At 33.2% G+C, this 24,476-nt stretch overlaps 4 protein-coding genes across 7 annotated transcripts; 2 read left to right on the top strand and 2 right to left on the bottom strand.

Moving 5' to 3' along the window:
* The first annotated feature begins 6,962 nt into the window (after positions 1-6,962).
* LOC127254856 (uncharacterized) lies at positions 6,963-9,635 on the top strand. The gene is made up of 4 exons (XM_051280171.1): positions 6,963-7,005; positions 7,339-8,129; positions 8,286-8,491; positions 8,565-9,635. Exons 2-4 carry the CDS (start codon positions 7,421-7,423, stop codon positions 9,390-9,392), a joined length of 1,743 nt encoding a protein of 580 aa, XP_051136128.1. The 5' UTR covers positions 6,963-7,005; positions 7,339-7,420; the 3' UTR covers positions 9,393-9,635.
* A 1,250-nt stretch (positions 9,636-10,885) lies between these two features.
* Positions 10,886-12,996, bottom strand: LOC127254836 (uncharacterized). 2 transcript variants are annotated; one of them, XM_051280145.1, is made up of 6 exons: positions 12,722-12,996; positions 12,439-12,636; positions 12,128-12,297; positions 11,869-12,049; positions 11,506-11,784; positions 10,886-11,425 (listed from the first exon to the last, which is right to left on the bottom strand). In XM_051280145.1, the coding sequence occupies exons 1-6, from the start codon at positions 12,842-12,844 to the stop codon at positions 11,174-11,176; spliced, it is 1,203 nt and encodes a 400-aa protein (XP_051136102.1). In that variant the 5' UTR covers positions 12,845-12,996; the 3' UTR covers positions 10,886-11,173. The 2 variants fall into 2 exon arrangements, with proteins under 2 accessions (XP_051136102.1, XP_051136103.1); XM_051280146.1 differs by having other exon boundaries at positions 12,439-12,633.
* Positions 12,905-14,885, bottom strand: LOC127254424 (uncharacterized). The gene is made up of 5 exons (XM_051279516.1): positions 14,799-14,885; positions 13,626-14,274; positions 13,314-13,523; positions 12,966-13,233; positions 12,905-12,909 (listed from the first exon to the last, which is right to left on the bottom strand). The coding sequence occupies exons 1-5, from the start codon at positions 14,849-14,851 to the stop codon at positions 12,905-12,907; spliced, it is 1,185 nt and encodes a 394-aa protein (XP_051135473.1). The 5' UTR covers positions 14,852-14,885.
* Positions 14,886-18,875: 3,990 nt separating this feature from the next.
* Positions 18,876-23,765, top strand: LOC127254900 (uncharacterized). 3 transcript variants are annotated; one of them, XM_051280246.1, is made up of 12 exons: positions 18,876-19,001; positions 19,101-19,246; positions 19,705-19,905; positions 19,989-20,047; positions 20,600-20,665; positions 20,778-20,885; positions 20,976-21,042; positions 21,382-21,466; positions 21,973-22,133; positions 22,693-22,794; positions 23,004-23,223; positions 23,307-23,765. In XM_051280246.1, exons 2-12 carry the CDS (start codon positions 19,208-19,210, stop codon positions 23,438-23,440), a joined length of 1,242 nt encoding a protein of 413 aa, XP_051136203.1. In that variant the 5' UTR covers positions 18,876-19,001; positions 19,101-19,207; the 3' UTR covers positions 23,441-23,765. The 3 variants fall into 3 exon arrangements, with proteins under 3 accessions (XP_051136203.1, XP_051136204.1, XP_051136205.1); XM_051280247.1 differs by having other exon boundaries at positions 18,890-19,246; positions 19,720-19,905; XM_051280248.1 differs by having other exon boundaries at positions 18,891-19,246; positions 19,732-19,905.
* Positions 23,766-24,476: the final 711 nt, after the last annotated feature.

Here is a 24,476-nt window from a genome sequence, read left to right as displayed (position 1 = left end):
ATAAAGGTAATGACATTTGTGTAATATATTATAAGTTGTGAGGGTATTTGTAATGTTAGGTAGATAGTACGGTTACTAAAAAAAGAAAATAGATACTTTGTTATGAGACAGACTAAAATGGAAAAATGGATACTTTGTTATGGAACGGAGAGAGTATAATGCAACAATGAACTAACAACACATTATATAATTATACTTAGAACATAATATATGTGCTGATAAAAAACACTATATGAACAAAAAAATACATAAAATATTAAATAAAAACTCATCGATGTATTGTATAAATATATATATAGTGTGCTGAAATCAATTATAGATATAATATTCTTTTTACTATATTGTGTGTTGTTTGTTCTATGTTTAACATAATACATGCAAGACAGGAACTAACAACACTTGGGTATTAAAATTTGTGCTCGAATATTTGAACACACAATTGAATTACGAGATAAATATATTTCTCCCGTCCCATTGAAAGGTTACCATTTTTTATTTTCGTCCGTCCCAAAACAAGGTTACTATTTCCTAATTTAGCAATTGTACTACCTACCTAACATAATAAATACACTTTCAACTTATATTATACTCTCTCCCGTCCATTTACAAGGTTTACATTTATTTTTGGCGCGGTGTTTAAAAAATAATAGTATTTTAATTATAGTGAGCAGTTAAAAATAGTGTAATGACATTTTTGCCCTTAATTTTTTGTGTAAAAGTAATGATGTGATGTAAAGTAAGGGTATTTGTGAAAAAAAGTAGGATATTTAATGAAATATTAATTTTGTAATTGGACGTCCCAAAATAGAAATACGTAAAAATTGTAAGCAGACGGAGGGAGTATTATACAAATATCATTACTTTTATATTACACCATACTAATATTATGGGTATTTTTGTCTTTTCTACCACAATCCAATATAAATACTAATATTAAAAAATTTACGTGAAAAAAACAAATGTCACTCTTCCAATGAGACGCAAGGAGTATTTTTATTGAAAATCATACATAAAGTATAAAATTGAATTTGAAATTTTAAAGAAAAAATAATAATAAAAAATAAAAAATTCCATAGTTTTATACAGTATATTTATTTATGCAATGATAAATTTGGGCTGCGTATTTAAATTTGCATGTGCATATTTGGAACACTTTTGATGTAACGTCATTGTCATCTCCGGACTCATTTCTCCCATGCCATCATCAATCTTGACGCATGTCAATTGAATCGCTCATTCAATTATGACTTACCCAGATAATTCATTTATTCACAAATGGGTGGAAATGAATAGTAAAAATATATATATGGAAATTCCATAGTAGTAAAATTTTGGATGTATTTAACCCGTGTTTTAAATAAAAATTAATACTATTATTTAATTTTGATTTTCAACAAAAATAAATGGTACAATAATTGTCTTATAAAATTATCAAATCAATTCGAATATCTAAGCTCAAATCAAAATCAAACAATAAACTTAAATAGGTTTGAGTTGACGGGAATAAATGTTTAAGGAAATATTTTTAATTAAATTTATTTATTCGTATAATATAATAAATAAAAATTAAATATTTAATTGAGTAATTTAAAAAAATATATTTACACTAAAAGTTATAAATCAACTCTGTATTTTGTAAAAATATATTTTTAGGTGGCGTAGAAAGAATTGTATAGATAATTTAAACATAATTAATATATGTAGTATATTATTATTATTATTATTATTATTATTATTATTATTTGTTTTTTGAGAAATGTGTAATTTGTGTTTGGCAAGAAGAACACATCCTACAAGTATTTTGGAGTTTAAAACAAAAATTAAAAAATTAAAAATTGAATAAAAATAAATATACATTGAATATGATATTTCCCCGTTTCATTCACAAATTATATATATTTTTATTTTAAATTATCTAATTACAAAGTAAATATTTTAAAATATTTTACTTTTGTTTTTATACAAATATATCTATTTCACTATCATATTAGTATTATTTTTGCATTTAAAATCAATGACAAAATTATTTTGATACTATATTTTTAATTACTCAATATAATTAAAATACTATTATATTTTTAAATTCCGTATAAAAAATACATATATACTTTCAAATTGAAAAAAAATATATATTTTATATAAATAAAATTTCAATATGTATTTAAATTAAATATTCCCTCCGTCCCTAATGGTCCCATTTAGTTTAGGCGCAGAAGTTTAGGTATAGTATAATTAGCAAATAATTAAAAAATGTATTAATAGAAATAATTATAATTTAATAAAATAATTATAGATTAGATTAAAATTATTAAATAGTTTAATTAAAATAAAAAACTATAAATAATAAATTTTAAAATGTGATTAAAATATATAATTATATTTTCGGAAAAAAAAAGAACAAATTATATGAGACAGACGAAAATAGAAATATAAAACAAATTAAGTGGAACGTAGAAAGTATAACATAAATATTTAACACTCCTCAATCCAAATCATATATAACTATTTTGTTACTTTTATTTGTCCAATTTAAATTTATATATTTTCTTTAGTAAAAGTAATTTACTTTAATGAAAAATATTTATACACTTCTTATGCAATATTACAAACAATATCATTAACAAATAAATTAATTTAAAGATAAAATTATCTTTTACTTTTTTATTGTATTGTTACTTATAAGTTATTAATATACTAAATATATATATATATATATATAGCCAATGAATATATAATCTAATATTTTTTCTCAAAAAAAAATTATATGAATAGATTATACTCTATAAAATTTAAAAAAATAAAATAAAATAAAATACACGTATGCATAGCCTTGCTTATTTACCCACCGGCCAATTAAATGCTTAACTTATTCAATCAATGGATCATTTCAATCACCAATAAATAAAGATGAGGTAATTGGACAACAAGAGCATGTCATGGCCCACGTGGCAAGGCTTTTAATGACATGATTGTTAGTCCAATACAGAATATAGATTGAACTCAAAGTTACGGCTCGGATTACCTTTAAGAATTTATGTCTGATTTTATTATTCTATTTTTTATTTTTCTCTAAAAATATTAAATTAAATATTAAATTTTTTATTTATTTTATTACGCTAAAATATAATTTTATATTCAAAATATCACATTAATATATATATCTATATCACACCAAATAACTATTTTTATTAAAAATCAAAATTCAAAATCAAAACATCACACCTAAACACACCCAAAGTGACTTTTGTGAATTCATTGAATCTGCTCTATGACGGTGTATTGGACCATCCACACGTTTCCCATCTCATCTACATCTAATAATTCGCATGTAGGCCTGGGCCTGCCCGCCCAAACATTTGCTTCATATAGTTACAAAATGTTTCTGTTATTAGAAAGTGAAATACTTTGAATGATTTTTATTTTTTTTAATATTTTAAATTATAAAAAATTATATAGATAATATAAAATAATAAATATGTATAATATATTAATCTCTTTGCTTTTTAAGTAAATGATAGCTTATTTTTTTATACGAAGTTTAAAGTATATTAATATTCTCTTAGTACTCGATACTATGTCCATTTTACGGTAGACGCAAAAATTTATAATGAATATAATTAGTAAATAATTAATAATGTATTATTGAAAATAATTATTGTATAATAAAAATAATCATAAATAAATTAAAATAACTAATTAGTCTAATTAAAATATTAAAAAATTAAAATAATACACTCAGATTTGTTTTTATTTTTTATTTTTATTAACCAAAATAATTAATATATATATTGCACCATACTATTATTACAAAAAGTTTTATTACAGATAAAAGTTTTGAAAAAAATTTTGTGCTATGTTTTGTAGAATTTTTACTATTTTTTAAAACATTAAATAAAGTATTTAGTTTTTATCTTTTAATATTATAGAAAAATTAATTGAATTCAAAATATCACATTGTATTTATTTTTATTACATAAAATATTATTTAAACTTAAAATTTTATTATTAAAATCTAAATTCCAAACACCAATCAAACACATATTGAGTTTTAGAAATATTAAAAAAATAATAATATATATTTAATGTGGTTTTATATATATATATAAAAGTACATTTCTAATACAATATTTTAAATAAAAAAATTATATTTAATATAATGATTTTTTATTACTATTAATAAATAGTATAAAATCTTTTAAAATTTAATATGTTTAAAATTTACATTGCTTAATATGTTTTGATATGATATGTTAAATATAAAATTAAAATTTAATATAATATAATAAATAAAAACTATGTGTTTTGATTTAATTTTTTTTTTAGTAAAAAAATTAGAACAGAATATCCAATCCAAAATCCCGACAAAGCAAGACCTGAAGTTGTCGAAGATTGAATCAATGACCTCATAGTTACGAGTCCACCGACATGACTATATATTATATGTATATTATTATTATTATTTTATTTTATTTTTTCTTAAAGGGAATTATGTAACTGAAAAACACTTCCAATACGCTCTAAGAATGTGGTTGGTTAGTGTTTATAATTTGACATTTTTTATAGATACGAAAAATTGTAAAAAGTAATATACTCCATAAGAAATGAAGTTTAATAATTTTTTATTAAACTTATATATTTTTATTAACTGTTAATTGTTATGTACATACATAGAACTATATTATATATTGTATTTTATACAATTTTTTTTTTTTAAATCTTTGTGTATCTTTAAAACAATAAATTAATTTACACTATAATTAATTACTCAAATTATAATTCAAAGAAGTGTAGGAGTAGTTCGCCTATTGTGACTTTTCCGTCGAGCTTGGTTTGCAGGTATTAGGATAGTGTATTTTATTGTGTTTTAAGGACTTGTTTGGTACAAGTAAAAACCACAATAAAATTAATATAATGTATTTTTTCTTGTTTGTTTAAATTTGAAAATTCAAGATAGATAATTAAATTAGTTCTTATTTTCTAATTTTAACTTTCATTTATAGGTAGAGAAATTTTTACTATTTTTTCTTTTCTAATACATATGACTTATCTTTCTACTATTTTTATTCAGTGCAAAAAAAACCATCTTCAATAATTTCTTCTTTCAAATCTTTTTCCTTTTTAATCTAAACTTGTGTTGGTTTGTTTTTTTCATCAAATCTTTTGCATAGTTGATGTTGTCATCACACCATCCGTCGTCCATTTCTTCACTATCCTCTAAAGGTTTTTAATTCATTCTTCTTAAAAAAAAATGTTTTGAATTTCTTGTCGTATATAAAAAGAACATAATGTATTAAATAAATAAACAATTTTGAAAGCCAAAACACTTCCTTTTATATATAATAAACAATTTTAAATAAATGAAAATTTTATAAAACACGTATAAGATAAAATAAGTATGTTTCTTTTGAGTTTGAATTGAAAATATATAATATATATATATATATTTTTTAAATAATATTTTATATAACGTCATAGAAAAAAATATAACATATCATATCATATCATTATCATATATTATATATATATATTTGAACTCATTGTGGCCCCCACCACAATGTAAAGCAATAATTTTTACGGACAATTGGGCAAAAATCCCTCTGTCCATTTATCATTTGGGATTCAGTCCCTAATGATAAAAACTTGCTCTGCACTCCCCCCTTTTTCCTTCTTCCTTCTTCTTCCTCCCTAATCGTATTTCTCTTCATTCTGTTTCTCTTCGCGCAAAAAATTCTTGTGAAGCCGTTGTCCTCTTCCGTGAGCTCGAAAGCCACATCCCGCACAGGTAAGCTTCTTGTCTGGTTCGATTGAAAAATTTCCTAGGGCACTCTCCGAATCCTGTTCCGGTTCCCTGTCGTCGGCGGTCGGTTGATTCGGTCGAAGAACTACCGAAGGCTGTCACCGGTTCCGTGGCCCGTATTTCTTGGTCTCCGGTGAAATTAGATGTACCAAGTGTGTTTTTGTGTCGATTGATTCGGTCGAAGAACTACCGAAGGCTGTCACCGGTTCCCTGGCCCGTCTTTCTTGTTCTCCGGCGAAATTAGATGTACCAGGTGTGTTTTTGTATCGATATCTTAGTTGGAAAATTATTATCTGGAAGAAAATGTTTGGGTATTATTTTGGGTGATTTTGATAATATATTTTGTTGCTATTTAGGGTTTAAGGGTAATATTTATTTTGTGAAATGAGTAATTTGTTGCTATTGAGGATCAAGACATTACTAGAATTCCGTAAGAACATATGATTTTAGTGTATTTTGTGTAAGATTATCTAATCGCCCATACGACCTAATATAGTTCATACGTTCATCGATTGGATCGCTAGGTTCCGATGGACATGGAGCAAAGTAGTCTGAAATTATTAATTATATGTTCCTACGAAGGTGAGCATCATGTAATTCGTTTAGAAGAGGGCACCACGCTGGAGGATCTTTACCGGAATATATCGAAAAGATGGAATAAAGTGAGTATTGAGGCGGTAAAACTCCAATATATTGCACCTATTCAGAAAAGCTACGTGACGTTATTGTGTGACGATGATGTCGCAAATATGTGGAGAATGCATATCTTGTTAAAGGTAATGTTTGTGGATATGATTGCACGGTGCAGAAGCGAGCACCAGAGCGTGCCTCTCAGAAGCACGGTTGGACGCAGGTACGTTACTCATCATTTGTAATTAAGTAGTCTTTATTAAACTTTGTTATAGAATGCAGTCACAATTGTTCCTTATGAAAGAATGCAGTCTGTAAGCACTTATAATGCAGTATGTAAGAATGCAGTCTGTAAGCGCTTATAATGTCATGTTCAACACATCTAAAAACATATTGTTTATAGGTTACGTTAGTAATAATTCTTTCATGATATTGGCATACAACAATACCGTGGTATATTGTTGCGATGTTGTTTGTAGGTAGTAAGTATCCACCTCCGCGATTTTGTAGTAGCGCGGTGCAGAACGAACCACTGAAGAGATTGTAAAGATATGTAGTGGGGATATAACGTCTTGAAGGTATTTAACGATTTTCACTCCTTCTTCACACGCCACTGTCAATATCCTCTAGCAATCCGGTTTAGGTAGGTGTACCATGATCGATGCGTTGAAATTTCTGTAGCCCATGGCATTTACTGCATCACGTAGCCTGCTGCGGTGAATAGATGCAGTTGTTCTTTTAAATACCCTGGATGACACGGTAGGTAACCATAGACACCGTGGACATACTCGGTTGAGTAAGATGGGTACCCATGTTTTTCCATTTACTCTGAAAATATCTATTACCATATAAAATTAGAACTACTTACATCTGATATAATTTTCATTCTTATTATTGTATTTGTAATGTAGGGGTGAGGCCGAATGTTCTGGATTGAACGAAGATTGCGCCGATGGTATCTTTATTCCCGACGAAAGTACTAGTCTAATTGCAATGCAGAGATGCATTGTCGGGGAAGGGCAGACATTCAAGGGACCGCAGGAGTTTAGAAAGTTACTGAAGAATTATTCTATTGCCACTCAGAAACACTTCAGGTACCAAAAGAATGATTCGAGCAAAATTATTGCGGTGTGCATCGACAAAGGCTGTGGTTGGCGTATTTATGCATCCTTCCATGCTCGTGATGCATCATTCAGCATTCGTAAGTGCAATTTACATCACACATGTACTATGAGTCTATTGCAATCAAGAGATCATCCAGCAGCCGATGCGAACTGGATTTCTGAGGTCTACAAAGATAAGATACGTTCTATGCCAGCGTATAAGGCATCCGACATCCGGGAGCATATCCAAACAGATTATGGGATTGACGTGAAATATCATAAAGCATGGCGTGGCAAAGAGAATGCGATAAGGGCAATTAATGGTGGAGGTAGAGACAGTTTCTCACAACTTCCGTGGTACTGTCATGCACTTCGGGAGTCAAATCCGGGAAGTATTATAGACTGCGAAGTTGAGCAGGCAACCAAACGTTTCCAACGCCTTTTTGTTTGTTTAGGTGCATGCCGGCTGGGTTTTTTGAGGGGTTGCAGGCCCCTACTCTTTCTTGATGGGACACATATAAAAAACAAACACAAAGGGTGTCTGCTAAGTGCAATTGCAGTGGATGGGGATGATGGGATGTTTACTTTAGCATTTTCTGGTACGTAATTTGATATTAGCTACAGTTGTCATTTTGTTAGAATGCTGGGTATAGCTGTTCGTGTATGCTGTTTTCCATGCTCTCTTTAGGCACGTATGTACCCTTAAACGTTGGAAACCTTTGTAGTTATTTGTGTTCTTATTTGTTGACTTGCAGCTGTGTCTACGGAAAATGATGAAAATTGGGAGTGGTTTTGCTGGAAGCTGCGATCTGTTTTAGAATGTGAGGGACGCACGGATTGGAAACAGTACACATTCTTCTCGGATCGGCACTCGGGTTTACTAAAGTCAATCTCGTGCGTCTTTCCCGGAGCACATCATGCGTACTGTCTCCGACACTTAGTGGACAACTTCCGTACCCAGGTATATGTACGTCAATAGTAATTTGTAATGAACATCACTGGTTATGATCAGCCATAAAATGTCTTTTTTTTAGGTTATGCGGAGATACCCAATGCATAATAAGAAGCGATGGACCGCTGTCTTCAATAAGGCCGCCTATGCTCCGTTGAGGAGAGATTTCGAAAACCACATTAGTTCTGTGGTCGAATCAATGCCATTGGCCAGGGACTTCATTACCCAATCACACCCAGAATGTTGGGCAAATTCACTATTCAGAGGCACTCGTTGGGGAATAATAAATAATAACATTGCTGAGTCATGGAATAGTTGGGTGAGGTCCGCGAGGTCAATGCCATTCGTTGGGATGTTGGATACCATTAGAAGGCAAGTGATGGTAATGATGAATGAACGCCGCGAAAAGTCGGAGATAATGCACGGAAGGCTCTGTCCAAAACAGGAGAGCAAGTTGGCACTATCGTACATGGCGTCTCGACGGCTACAGTGCAGTTCATCCTCTAGAACTGTATTCGAGGTAACAGATTGTAATGAAAGATACGCAGTCGATTTGGAGGCGCGCAAATGCTCTTGTCGAGAATGGCAAATGTTCCGATTGCCCTGCAAGCATGCCTGCGCTTGCATTGAAAAATGCAGTATGTCAATTTATGATTTTTGCGATCTTTACTATAGCATTGAATGCTACAGAAAAACGTACCAGGAGCCAATAAATCCCGTACCGACGCATGATATGGACGTGATTGTTGAAATTGAGGCGGACCAAATTCACCCTCCTCCGTCGTCTGTCCAACCAGGCCGGCCAAAGAAGCGAAGGTTCGAGTCCCAGCAGGTAAAGAATGCACGAAAATGTGGTCGTTGTGGGCGTCTTGGACATAATAGAAGAAGTTGCAAGCAACGAATAGATTAGCGAACCTTTTTTTCATTGTACATCTTTTTGGCTTCCAGGAGTATATATTAAGACAGTAGGTACATATTCAATAGCTATATTGTAATTGTTTTTTGTGTCTCTAGGATGTAACCGGTTGGATCCATCGACTTATTTGCAGTAGTAAGTGGTATGTAGCCCTCTCACGCAGGTATATGATGAAGTTGTGAAGGTTCATAGTTATATTCTGCAGGTATATTTTTCATGTACTGAGGCATTTGATTATGTAGCTCTGTAGGGACGGATGGTTAATGTAATATCTAATTGTTTTGAAAGTACATGCTATCCTATTTTTGGGTTATTACTAGGAGGTATAGTTGTTGTATTAAACTCGTCATACTAACCAACTGCATGTGTCATACAACTTAAGTATTTGTTGATGCCTTCTTTAACCATCAGCAGTAAATACATGCTATTTGAAGAAAAGAAAAAAAAAGACCGTTTCCCCAGCCACAGGTAACCAGGGCATACATAATTGCAACTGAAGTATAATGTCACGGTTGTTTTAAGTACGCAATAGCTTACAGAGGGTATATGAATAATGATTCCAACATATAGGGTTGCGGTCCGAGTAGTAACCATATTTTATTTTGTTTATACAGTATTCAAATTGTATTACCGTGTAATAACTTGGAGGCGTAGTATTGATTAAAATTCAGCACACAGCTACGTACCAGACTTCCATATGCCACACAACTATATTGTGGTTATATTATCGTGTCTATTCTATTGTGTTCTAATTCAATTAACGGGTAAGCGATGTAAGTATAATCTGTGGCCTAAAACACGTATGTCAAGATTATGGGGTTGACGAGAAACGCTACCATGGTTAAGCCAATACACTCTTACCATCAGTTCATGAATATTTTAAGAGAAAAGGCCGAGTCCCCACCCGCAGGGCACCAGAGCATTTGAAATGGTAACGGAAGTATAAAGGCTATTTCCGTAGGTACATAATAGATACTATAGGGTATTTTTAGTAATGACTCCGTTACTTATGCATCTGAGCTAAGTACCAGACTCGCTGAACGGGGTACACAGATTGCGTATGCGGGCATCTGTGTTGTAGTTGTAGGTATCGTAGTTGTAGGTATAGTAGCACTTATCTGTAACCACGTGTTGCTTAGCATTCCGCAGGAAATAGTTGATTGTAATCTAGACGTTGGCCCACACGCAATTACCAGACACCTATGTCCCGCACAAATATTTTGTTGTAATATTATCATGTTTTTTTAGTATTGTTTGTTTTAAATTAACGAGTAAGCCCTTGCAGTATCTCCGGTCGATTAAAACATGGCGTCCAGTAGGGTTTTATGAGACGCCGACACGGTTGAACTGATTCAAAGTGAACGCTATTTCAGTGATCAGTGCAAAATAAATGACCAGTCCCACAAACGCAAATGACTGGAGCATGTAATATATAAATGGAAGTACATACTAGTTTTCCGTAGGCACATAAAAGCTATCAACGGGTATCACCACACAACGCAGGTATATAATGAAGATGACAAATCAATCCACATAAAAGACATTTACCAATTCCATCACCTCGATACACAATGCAATAACTTCCCAGATCAATCCAAATTGAAGACATTAAACAAATCCATCACCTCCACACAACACAATAACTTCCCAGATCAATCCAAACTGAAGACATTCAACAAATCCATCACCTCGCCACACAACGCAAAAACTTCCCAAATCAATCCAAATTCATTACATGTGTTAACCTGCCCTATTTTTCCATCGGGGTCTACGTTTCAGAAGGGGGGACCTTTCAATATCCTCGCCGCAATCGTGCCTCGGTAGCTCTTGACATCGCCGAAGTCCTCGCCGAGGACACCAACGACATTGACATCTGGACCTGCCCGCGCATAACACTCTGCGAACATGCAGACTAAAGGTCCACAGTCCAACGTTTCACCCTGGTGTCGGCATCTAATGTACTCGGGCATGTCGCTGACCATAGGCCATAGTCGTGACGCGTTCATATACAACGATAAAAATCGCGTCTGCACAAATAACGTTACTCTTTCGTTAAGGCATTCACCCTACCCATAGGCAATTAATTATGATCATTCGAAAGACGTACCAATTTCTTTGCATTCCCCTGCCCGAAGGGGTCGCGCATTGAGTTACACTCCAACACAACACGTTTGACGGTATCCAGTATGCAGAGATGCCAGTGGAACCGGGTGTGTACGGGTAGAAATATGTACCGGCACCCAGACCGGATTTTGTCCATGATTCCGGCAATCTCTTGGCCTACGGTCACTTGCAGCGAGTTGGCAAACGCGAGTACATTACCCTTATTGATGCTCGGCTTTTTCGCTCCCCTGCTTGGTCGTGATAGCGCGTCGTTCACGGCTTTCTGAAAATCGAACACAGCAATCAACGCAATAATAACAATGTGATTTGTAATACTAACCGTATAAATTCCAAACAGGATACTCACCGCTACGAACCATGGCACACAACCACACCGCACCTGCGGATTGTGTTGGAGCTGATATTCATTGCTGCATAGATGATATAGGTACGCGTCGATGACTTCGCCTTTCACAGCTTCGTCAAACAGTAGTTCTAAAACGGCATCGGCCGAGACAGACACGACGCCCTGCTGCCATACAGTGTCCCTACAACATGATAGTCGCAAACGGATAAATACATTGATTGAGAAAAATATATAAAGCCGTAAGAGTGAATAGCAATACCGGACAGCGAATGACGCGAGAAAATGTTCAATGGTGTTCGTCTCATCCTCAGATAAGGAACCCTTTCCACAGTAGCTGTCGTTATTGCGATATCCCTCCCACTTTTGTGCTCCAGGGTCTGCTACAACCTTAGCATCCGAGTCCCCGTCGTCGCCGACGACAAATGGTTCCTGAACCAACAATTAAGATAATCATGTTTCCGTAGGTATCTGTATTTATTGTACAGGTATTGACGCAGAAACACTAGGTATTTATGAATCTATCTGAAGTATTTTGAGCCAGACGACTTATATTTGTATGGAACTACGTACCTGCTCATTATTGACGTCGACCGCTGACTTTCCTTTCGCCCTCCGTGTTCTTCTCGCTTTCTCAATTCGCGGTGTCGACACGGGTGTCACGAATTCAGGCTTCTTCTTTCTCTTCCGATCCTTACGTGCCATTACACCACGTACAATCGATGAATCTGCGGCCCTGCTACAAGTCTCACGGTCGGAGTCATCGCCCTGCTACAATTTCAACAAAGCAAATAATCATTCAACAGATAGACAACTACGACCGGACAAATTGTAATTACTATATTAATTAGCTTACCTTGACATCTATCGGTGCAACATAAGGAACAATGGCCATCAATTGGTTAAACTCTAGCAGGCTACCAACCCCTTCGTCATCTGACTCGTTTATCGGATCAACTTCGGCCAAAAGGATGTCCATTTTTTTTTGCTTCGGCGCTCGGTATTCGCTTGCTCTTCCGCTGCCTCCTCGGGATCCTCCTCAGTCTGCCTCTCCTCCTCCCCAGTTTTTTCCTCCTTCTCCTCCTCCTCCTCCTCTTCACCCTGACTCTCCTCCTCCTGACCTTGCTTCTCCTCCATGTCGGCCTGCTTCTCTTTCCTCTCAGACTCCACAGCCATCCGGTCTGCTGTCTCTTCATCCCCATAGTTTGCATCACCCTCCTCGCCATCGCTCTCGTCCTCACCCTCACCTTCACTGTCGTCATCGACAACACCGGCTCTAGATCTTTGTAATTTATGAGCAAGTCTGGCAATTGCAGTGTCTTTCTTCCGCAGCTCCACCTTCAAAGCCGCAATTTCCTGCGCTGCTTCCTGCAACATATGTTAATAATGTCATATAAGAAATTATTTTATCCATTTACAACGGTAGCAACATTGAATAATGCATTTACCTCTGAAGCATGACAAATAGCACGAACGAACTTTTCTTCCGTGCCTATCCGATAGAATTCTTGAACATCGGACCGCTTTATGGAAGTCAGTTCATCAACTGCATGAACCCTGGACATTGGACCGAGGCTATTCAGCCACCGAAAGAGACGCGGTACCTTCGGAAGGCACCGTGCCTTGTCCAGAGTTGGGACCCTCTCATTGAACCAGGCCTGCACATATTGTAATAGACATTACTGCCAACAATAATACATATTGTGCAATATACCAAAATAAGTAGAAAAAATTAACAAATCCGATATTACATTGCTTACCAACAAACCCGCGGTGCAGCCTGTCAAATATTTTTTCCCGGACTTGAAGTCGCTTATAGACTTCAACAGATAACGGTGACTCGCGGGTCCCCACGCGTAGTCACCAATCGCACTCAGGTCTTCCACATACGGTAACAAAAAAAGGGGTACAGAATAATTCGCAGAACAAAATAAAATATTTGCAAAAACAAACATAATAAAAAGACGAGCAACATCCGCAACAGAAAGAGGCTCCAGCCCCTGCAACAGAGCCTCACGCAGCTTCTGCAACACCTGCCCGCGGGTTACAGAACGTGGCTTGCTCCCAAAAATTCGAACAAACCATTCGCTTTCGACCGATGTATTTTCGGTCACGTAGACTCCTTTCGCGTGTAGTCCTAAGACTACAGAATATTCTTCAACTTCAAACGGAAGCTCAATGTCACTTCCAATCTTGAAGGACATAGATTCCGAACTGAAGCTATTGACGAGGGCAACAAGTCGGTGCCATGGAAACTTCATTTTCGGGCAATCCAGAAAATGCCCGAATGGTGTCATGTTTATAGCTGCGATGTGTTGGTCTCTCATGTGTTGCTTCAGTTTGGCCAGCTCATTATGAAAAAAAGGTAATGCAAATCGGCTGATCACCGATTTGTGCTCCTTGCCTGGCCTGTAAGTAAAAACCATAAGTCCACGTTACCCAAATCTCTAATTTAGTTAAAAGTTTTTCACAATTTAGCAGGAGTAAAAACGCATTCCGAGTATACAACAGTGCCGTTCAGGTATATTAATTGGCAAATTAGACCAAACAAATGAAACTCCTGGTGCCTAATATTACCGCATTTATCAACCCACAAATATGACTACTTACCGAACAATCCACCAAAAAACCTAAAATATGCAACTTCGAGTAACTAAACAAAATATACATCTCCAAAATTAACAAAATCAAAGATAAAAACAGATCAAATCACCCAAAATCGGCCGAACCGGGTTTCCTGGCCAAAAATTCGAACAATTTCAAACCACCCGTTGAACTAACACAACACCGAACACCCAGGGCTCCTCATCACTAAACCGAGGCATACAAACACGGGACCAAGGCTTCTACCCCAAACAATCGAGTAAACTACGATATAAAATTCGATTGTCAACAAAATCATAAAACGAAAAGGGTTTCGACCAGACACTTACTTTTTTGAACTCCTCGTGGGGGATCGCGGCGGATTCGCGGTTTTTCTCACCATTTCGCTGAACAAAATGTCTTACTGCTGATCGTCGAGTTCGCGAGGGACGATTTCCTTCTCGAAGAACTAGGGCTTGAACGGAGAGTGAGTGAGGGGAGTTAGGGAATGTTTCAGTTTTTATATCGTGCATATTTTCTGTGATTTTTTTTTTAAAAAAAATCACAAAATAAGGTACGCAGTATTTAAATGGAATTATCTAATCGTATACTGGGGGTAGAGCGGGAGGTAATGTAGGTATATATTATAAAATTGGGAGTATTTATTAATCAATCGTAAGTATATGTTGCATATACAATGGTGATTGAGTAGAAAATACAAGAAGGGAGTTATAACATATCTAATCAATAAAGTAGGGACTGCAGATCAATTAATTTACAATGGGGACTGAATTGCAAGCAAAATACACTGACAGGGATTTTAGTCCAAGTCTCCCTAATTTTTAGGGGTTTTGAATTTTTTTTAAAAAAATTTGATTGAGTGAAATATTTGATTAATTAGAAATTTTGAACAATTTTGAATTATTTTTGTTAAATTTCTATTAATTGTTGAATCTGATTAGTTATTATATAAATGTAGGCCAATATATTTTTTTATGTCATATAATATAATATATGTATATGTTTTATATTTTTATTTTAATATATATAAACACACACACACGAAGGATTTATAATAGGAGTATAATAATTATTGTTTAATAATTATTTCTTATTATTGATTATTTGATAGAATTATTTTTTATTAATAAACTTAAATATTTTTAAAATTAAATTTATTATTTATTTTGAATTTTTTTAATTTTTAAAAATTTTGTATTTTTTTTATTAATTCATCATTCATATATGTTAAGATATATTATTATTAATATTTCTCATTATATGGTACTCCCTCCGTCCACACACAAAATAAATATTTATTTTTGGCGTGGTGTTTAAAAATTAATAATATTTTAATTTTAGAGGGTAGTTAAAAGTAGTGTAATGACATTTTTGTCATTTGTTTTTCTTGTTTAAAAGTAATTATGTGATGTAAAGTAAGGGTATTTGTGGAAAAAAAAGTGAGGTATTTAATAAAATATTTACTTTATAATTGGACGTTCCAAAATCAAAATAGAGTATTATTGTTTCTCATTCTAATTTTCTTTTGTCTATTTATCATATATATTATATATATATATATCTATATATTTGAACTCGATGTGAAGTCCATCATAATCTAAAGCTTTGAATTTTTAGTATTTTTGTTTTTTTTTTTTTTTTTGCTAATTTTCATTGCGTTAGCTATCATACTTTTTGTTTTTCATTTTTTATCTTTCAATGTGCATCAGCAGTGACCATTCATCTCCCCAATGTAACGTTTATTCTCCCAATATACATTTCTTCAAATTACAACATTCCTTTTCTATTTAACATAATTGTTAGTCCGTTAAAAAAAAATTTGACTTCAAACTACAATTTTCCTCTTCAATTTGTTAGTTAACACATTCTTCTCCTACCAACTCATTTTTCTTCCACTAATTTATTACTAATAATTTATTTGTTCTTTCGCAACAGTTATAACAGTATACAAAATCGCCCGCAACAACGAAATAGAAGAAGGAATGGAAGGAAAATAAGGAAATTCAAGACTAATGATGACGATGGCGCCGGAAGTAGAAAAAACAATTAACAAACATGTTGTTTGTAAGACTTTCACAAACAAACGTATGTTTTGCACAACTTTACTGTTTGCGAGTACTTGAAAACGATTTTGGAAGAAGCTGCAAACTAAAAAAATAAAAAATTAAAGAAAAAAAGAAAAGAATAAAGTAAAAATAAAAACCTACCGATACTTTAACGGCTGGCAGCGGACGTCATCTATGGGAGAAATGCGGCGGTGGCGCAACTTACAAGAGGAAGGTGAAAAAATTGAGATGAGTGAGAAGAAGGAATCGAAAAGTAAAGGAATAAACGGAGAAGAAAAACGAAGAAACAAGAAGAAGAAACGGTGAAGAAAGTAGAATCTGGGGGAAATTGTGGAAAGTGTTTGGGGTAGAGTTTGTTTATTTATTGATGTATTTAGAATCAATAGTCCTATTACATTATTATACTAATTATATTATTAATTTTTTGTGTTTGTACTTATTTTTATTAATTGTATTATTAAATTTATTTTTTTGTAGTAATATTATTTATATAGTTTTTTTTAATTTTTTAGACATATATGTGTGAAATAATAATCTACGAGGATAAATTAAGAATAAAAAATAATAATATACTGATATGAGAAAGCATTTTAGAAAATTAATTTTGAAATTCAATAAAATTCTTTTAAATACTAATTTATTAAATATTTAAAATAATTGTTTGACAATAAACTAAATATTATTGAATAAACTAATTATTGAACACTTTAAATAATTTTTTATTTGTTTGTTTTGATTTAATCTTAATTTTGAAATTTGAATAAAATTGAAATTGTCAATAAAATTTATATTGTAATATTATATTTAATTTTTTTTATTTAAAACTGAAATAAACATTTGTTTAATTATACATTATATTTATGAATAAAATAAATTGTTGCACTTTTTATTTAGATATATTTATATTCAATAATGATAATTTTATATTTTAAAATATAAGAAAAGATGAAAGATAGGATGAAGTTGAATAAAAAGAAAATATCATCACTATTTCTTCATAAATTGTTTAAGCATCAACGGTAGAATAAGAAAAAAATGATAATAGAATAAGAGGAAAATGAAAAATGACTAAAAAAAATAAAACAAAAGAAAAAAGAGGACAGAAATAGGGTCTCGAGTTGATTTAGGATTATTATTAATTTTTGTATAAATATTTTTGAAAAATTATAAAAAATATATTATGTAAAAATATATTTAAAAAATAAACAGTTATATAAATTGTATTTTGTTTTTGCATATAAATATTTATCAGTAACAGTTGTACGCTATTTTAAATAATAATAAAATTATATATTTTAATATTTATATTTACTTTTGATATAATTTTTAAATACAACTTTGGAACTTGGATGTCGTAAATTGCACAATAACCAAACAAACGAGGAATATATATACACAGTGTATATTGTTTCATTTACGAATTATTTGTATTTTGATGTTTTTATGATATATAGTATATAGTTTATTTTAAAATGATTTGAAATGCATTATAGCTATATATATTGGGTATGTATTTTTTTCAATAAAAAATTTCTTCATAAATATTATTAAAAAAATAAAAATATACATGCACATTAATATAATATATATTATCCTGTCATAAAAAGTAAGTTAATAATTTAACATAAAATATTACTCTTTCCGTCCAACTTAAATTGTCTTATTTTGCTTAGGCATGAAGTTTTAGATATTGGATAATTTATAGTTAATTAAGAAATATATTAGTAAAAATTATTATAGATTAAAATTAAAATGACTAAATAATTTATTAAAAATAAAAATAAATTATGAATTTTAAAATGTGATTAAAATGTATAATTATATTTTTTTTAAAAAAATGATAAATTATGCTGAATATTTTTTCATATTATCAACACAGTTTTCCATTACACACAAAAAATCAATTAGTGAAAGTGTGATTGTATCTCAATTATTTATTTATTTTTTAAAAGAACAAGTAAAATAATTTTAGACTATCAAAGTAGATAAATTAATTACGGAAGAAGGGATAGTATAACAAGTCCGTGCGTAGCATCGCTAACGACTAGTATTTTATATACAAATTCAAACAGGAAATTTCAAAAATAGAAAGTACTCTCTTATTATAATAAAATATATATACTAAAATTAAAATTCGAAGATAGGAAACAATATCTGTACTGACCCAATAAAAGGCCCATGATCGGAAGGCCATTTTAGCTATAGTCCTGGTCCTCGACCGTCACCATCAAATGAGGACCGGATGGCGAAAATCTAGCATGTTCTAAGAGAGTTCTGATTGGTCGTTCACGTACCGACGTAGTAACTCTAGCAATCTCCCTAATTAATTTAAGTTAAATACCCTGATTTTTTTGTAGTTGTTTTCTCACGTGTCCCTGCATCGCGAGTGATTTTGCACAGCTGGAATATCGGCAGGGAGATTCTGTGTGTGTGTGTTCGACGGATCCTTCTCGCGGATTCAATTGAGTTGAGTTCACAATTTTTGGTTGATTCTGTGTTCTTTACTCACCATTTTTTCAGTAACCATTAAAAACTGAATGGGGAGCTAATGCTCGATCTCTACAGTGATTTGTAGCATCGTGAGCTTCACCACGCATCCGGATTGGTGTGTGTGTCGGCGAAGGGGAGGGCCGAGTGGTAGTCAGGGGGATTGATTTTCTCTGCATTTGGCGATGGCTGATGAACCCTTGCCCACTCGGTGGTCTTTCCAGGTGCCTTTCGATTTTATTTGTCGCTGTTTTTTTTTTTTATATTTTCGTTTTTTTGGTGGCTCGCGTTGACTGTTCGACTGTTATGTATCGAATCTGTGATTCTGCCGATTTGTTGCGTTTATTATTATTAGTTTTTTGTTGGATGTCGATGTTGCTATTAGGAGTAAGCATTAATCTTGGATTCATCGAACTTTGCAATGCTCTAGCGTTTCCATTCCTCGAACATTGGATTCCCTTGTGTTCACTCTTCATTCATTCCACGTTTACGATATTTTTAAGCTATGTAGCGATTGGGACCAATTTGTTGGTGTATTGATAAGCTATTATGATCTATTACTTATTATTTATGAATGGCCAGACTCTAGAGAGTTTGGCCTTCCTATATGTTTTCATTTGTAGACAAGTAGGTTTAGGTGAATCTACTCTAACTAATGAAGAAAATATGAAAATTAGTACAGTGTCTCAATTTTCAGTGCATGGTTCAGGAGTTTAAGTTGTATTACGATTCGAAGTTCGGGCGAAAGAAGTTGGAGGAGGAAAAGGATGAGGCTTCAAATGGTCAAACTGTGATGAATGGAAATTATTCTAGTGCCATGGGCAATGGAAATGGATATGCAAACACATCTGATTTGGCTGTATATGAACAGTATCGGCTCCAGGTACTGTTCTTTCAATAGATAATTCATTCATGTTTGGTTTAATTTGTTGTTGATGCATTTTTTGGCATGGTTGTTGTCTTCAGGATAACGGGAGCTCGGTACATTCTAATGGAATCTCAAGTGTGGGAGTGCATCAAAAGCCGTATGGTCTTTGTCAGCCTTAATTTATTGTTTTTTCTTACTGTCTTAACGACTATCAATACTGTTTAGAATAATTCTGATATTTGGTTATCTTTTTTCCTTCCTAATACTTTGGGATGTATGGATTCCATTCACTATATTAAGGTGTTTGACAGAAGAATTTTATCAAGTTTAAATATCTCAGAATTGTTATATATTTCTTTGGGCCATTCTTGACAACTGGATTCTAGCCATTGTAGTATTTTTTCTCATATTGAATACTTAGCAATTACATTTTGTTTTACAGTTAATTTTCCCATGTTTGCTGTGCTGTGTGAGAGCTTATGATGCATTGAATGGTTGCTCAGATTATTTTTTGTTAAACTAACAAACTAATTTGATGGAGCATGCTAATGTTTCTGTGAGGCTCCTCAGTTTCATTCCTGGATTTAGACCATTAAATTTGTGATCCTTCAATATTCAACTTTATTAACATACTTCAAGTCTAAGTGCTGGATGTCTTTTTGAGAGTCTACTGCCAGTTAGTCTTCTAACATGTAATTTTCACTTTCAGGCAGAAGTCTTTACTTCCACCTTTTGAGTCTGCTGAAGTCCGTGCTTTGGCTGAGAGTTTAAGTAGGTAAACCATGGAATTGCTGGATCACAGCTATGACAACCTGTTATTAAGGCAAATATCCTGTTTCATATTGATCATCTTATTATGGCTTCTTAACTGTGAACATCCTGCGCAGAGATATCATCCGTGGAAGCCCAGATGTTACATGGGAAAGCATAAAAGGGCTAGAGAGTGCCAAAAGGCTACTCAAAGAGGCTGTTGTTATGCCAATAAAATATCCAAAGCACGTTTTCTAGATTTCCTCATTTCATGCAGAATAATGAAATTCTGCTTTTCCAAAACTGATAGAATATCGTCCAATTCTCTGTTTCAGGTACTTTACTGGTCTTCTAACACCATGGAAAGGTATTCTGCTTTTTGGGCCCCCTGGAACTGGAAAGGTTTGTGCTCCACCATTTTTATATCTTCGTAATATTTGCTAGTTGCCATTGATTGTTTCACATGGATTTTGGAGATTGGTTTTATTCCAAATGATTTGAGATGTTCCTGGTAATACAAGGCACTTTTCCCTTGTCATTTGCAATTCATACCTCAGCTCTGATGGTTGTAGTACAATATATTTCTCTTGTTGCTTCGTTTGAATTTCTTTCCCTGCTGTTATGTCTTGGGGTAAATGGTCAACTTTGGCTTGGTTTAACACAAACATCTAAAAGAAAACAAATATGATTTGTCATTATAGCACACGTTGTATCTGCCTTATTTTAACTTTAAACCTGCAGACATTGCTGGCCAAAGCAGTTGCAACTGAGTGCAAGACTACTTTCTTCAACATTTCTGCATCATCGATTGTGAGCAAATGGAGAGGTACTCTTACTGGATTATGCTTCATTATTCCTTGTATGATAACCCAAGTCCGGGTATTGCATTTGCTTGTATCAACTTCTGGTTGACTCGGTTTCATGCCAAGAGTTTTTACGTATACCTCACATTTATGCTCTGGTCAAGATCATGTTGAACTAATATTTTTGAGATAAAATTCCTGGCTTATATATGGTCACTTCCCTGAACGGAATATAGATATTATTTCTCGTCAATTAAATGTTTGAGGTTGGTTTTACTATCCCAAAAACATCTTTTTCCCCTAAAACATCAATACATGTTTATATGACATCAAACAATTACTTTAATTCAAAATTTTACTATTCAAAATCAAAACTCAAAACCTCACAAGTAAACACACCAAACATATTCCAGGTTGAAAATATGGAGTCTAGATTTAACTATATATTGGACTCTTGGTGGATGTAAAAACCTTAGGCATCGGTTTATCATGCTCACGTTGAAAATATTTGGATTATCCTACCTTGCAGGTGATTCGGAAAAATTGGTGAAAGTGCTATTTGAGCTTGCTAGACATCATGCACCATCAACTATATTTCTGGATGAAATTGATGCCATTATCAGTCAACGTGGTGAAGGGCGCAGTGAACATGAAGCTAGCAGACGCCTGAAAACTGAGTTGCTTGTACAGGTGATATATTATAAGTGACACAGCTATAAAACCCTGTAAACTGCTGTCTCAGTCATGATTCAACCAAGTAATGTTAAAACAAATACATCGACAAAGGTAATCAGTAATAATTTGTCTGTGTAGCATTAAGTAGTTCTTCCAATTTCCAGCTGGCAAACCGTGCCTAAAATTGTCGTATTTTGTTCTGACATATCCAAACCTTCAAATAAGATGTAACCATCTGTGGTACCATTTGTTTAGGTATTTTCAACATTTAACAGTTTTAGTGAATGCTCATTCAATGACTACCAACTATGTTGCACCATATTGTCATGTTGACTTTGATCAATTTATCTGACCCACCATAGTGGAATAAAGATGTTGCTACTAATTATGAGCTAACGGGGAAATGAAATTTCAATCCTAGAACTGGTAATATTGAGAAAAAACAAAATCATTCTAATATGTTTACTGGGACGATTAAACCAATATATTGTTTCATTCATTTGCTTATCTGTAAATGCAGTATTCTGTTCAAATTTAGTTTCTGAATCTTTAATGGCTATGGACTGAACTGCAGATGGATGGTTTGACTCGGACAGATGAACTTGTTTTTGTTCTGGCAGCAACTAATCTCCCTTGGGAACTAGATGCAGCCATGCTTAGGCGTCTTGAAAAGCGGGTTAGTTTCGGACTCTTTTAGTACAATTCATTTTGTAGTGTAATAACAACATTTTCTGACAACTTCGTGTTATAAACATTTAACTTTATTGAACATCCAAAGACATTTGTTATATGCTGATCAGAGTTCAGACCTAATGTGATAACAATAAACAGCTGCATCAGTTCTCTACTAGAAGTCCATTTTAATTCTTTTCGTGTTTGTTGCAGATTCTTGTACCCCTCCCTGATCCACCAGCAAGAAGAGCAATGTTTGAGGAACTTCTGCCCTCAATACCTGACCAAGAACTTTCTTATGATTTATTCGTGGAGAGGACGGAAGGCTATTCAGGCTCCGATATTCGTCTTTTATGCAAAGAGGCTGCGATGCAACCCCTGCGACGGTTAATGACAATTCTTGAGGAGAAACAAGAGCTCGTACCTGAGGAAGGTATGTCTTCTTACACATCATCAAATATAGGATAGCCGGAATTGCAATAATTGGTTACTACTAACAATTTTGGCGCCGTGCAGAGCTGCCAAAGGTTGGGCCAATTACAGTCGGCGACATTGAGACAGCGCTGAGGAACACTAGACCTTCTGCTCATCTCCATGCACATCGTTACCATCAATTTAACGAGGACTATGGCAGCCAAATACTCCAGTGAAGGCTTGCGCATGTTTCTGTCTTGAGCTGTTGAAAATTATCTCGAGGTACCTATGCCTAAGATTTTACGTTCTTATCATTATCGTATTCATTGAGCCCAGTCGATAAATGGCATAAAGCTCTACCTAGCTAGCTGTTTGGATTTGATCTGTTGTTATTTGTGTTGTTGTCGACAGTTTGTGCCGTTTTATTTATATCGACACCGGCCTTAGTCAATTATATGGGAAGTATTAGGCCATTGTGTTCGGGAATGACTTTGAGTCAATATATATTTCAGTCTTATTGTTCCTATTCAGTGCTAGTAATAGATACATTTTGTTGTTTAAGACGTTTGCTAATAGGACGTGTTTTATTACTCAATTGAAATGGATTTTATAATATTAATGAAATAGTACTTTATTGTTTTGTGTAGAAATATCAAAATATTTTGTCTGTCTAAGCCAAAAGTATTGAGATGATCGAAAATGAAATAAATAGATACATTTGATTTGGCTGCTATTTTCAACATATTTGTAATTAGATGTTTGGTATTTTAGTTTTGTCTGTGTGGCGGAAGGAATTATATATAAGAAGTTAGGAGGACATTCCTGTGATTAGAATTATATGTAAGAAGTTAGGAGGACATTCCTGTGATTATTTTATTATTATATCCGATCTTAGAGTTGACTGAATTATTGGGATCCAATCTTAATTATTACTCCATATCCGATCTTAGCCATCTCTATGCATCACAGGTACTGGTGAGCAAAAAAAAATCGAACCGAATCGTCGAACCGTATAACCGAATTGAATCGAACCGAATTTTCGGTTAACCGATCAAATTCGGTTCGAATAACGGAGCAAATTCGGTTCGAATACAAATATTGCATATTTGATATTTGTTCGGTTCGGTTCGATTTTGGTTTTTCATATTTATTTTGGTTCGGTTAACCGAACCGAATATATTTATATATTTATATTATTATATTTTAAAATTTATATTAATAATTATATACGATTCGGTTTCGGTTCGAATATTTTAAAATATTTGCAAATAT

The sequence above is a fragment of the Andrographis paniculata genome, unplaced genomic scaffold (genome assembly GCF_009805555.1).
Source record: "Andrographis paniculata isolate CXL003 unplaced genomic scaffold, ASM980555v1 Contig52END, whole genome shotgun sequence".
NCBI classification, from domain to species: Eukaryota; Viridiplantae; Streptophyta; class Magnoliopsida; order Lamiales; family Acanthaceae; genus Andrographis; species Andrographis paniculata.
This window is presented reverse-complemented; position numbering and strand designations above follow the sequence as displayed.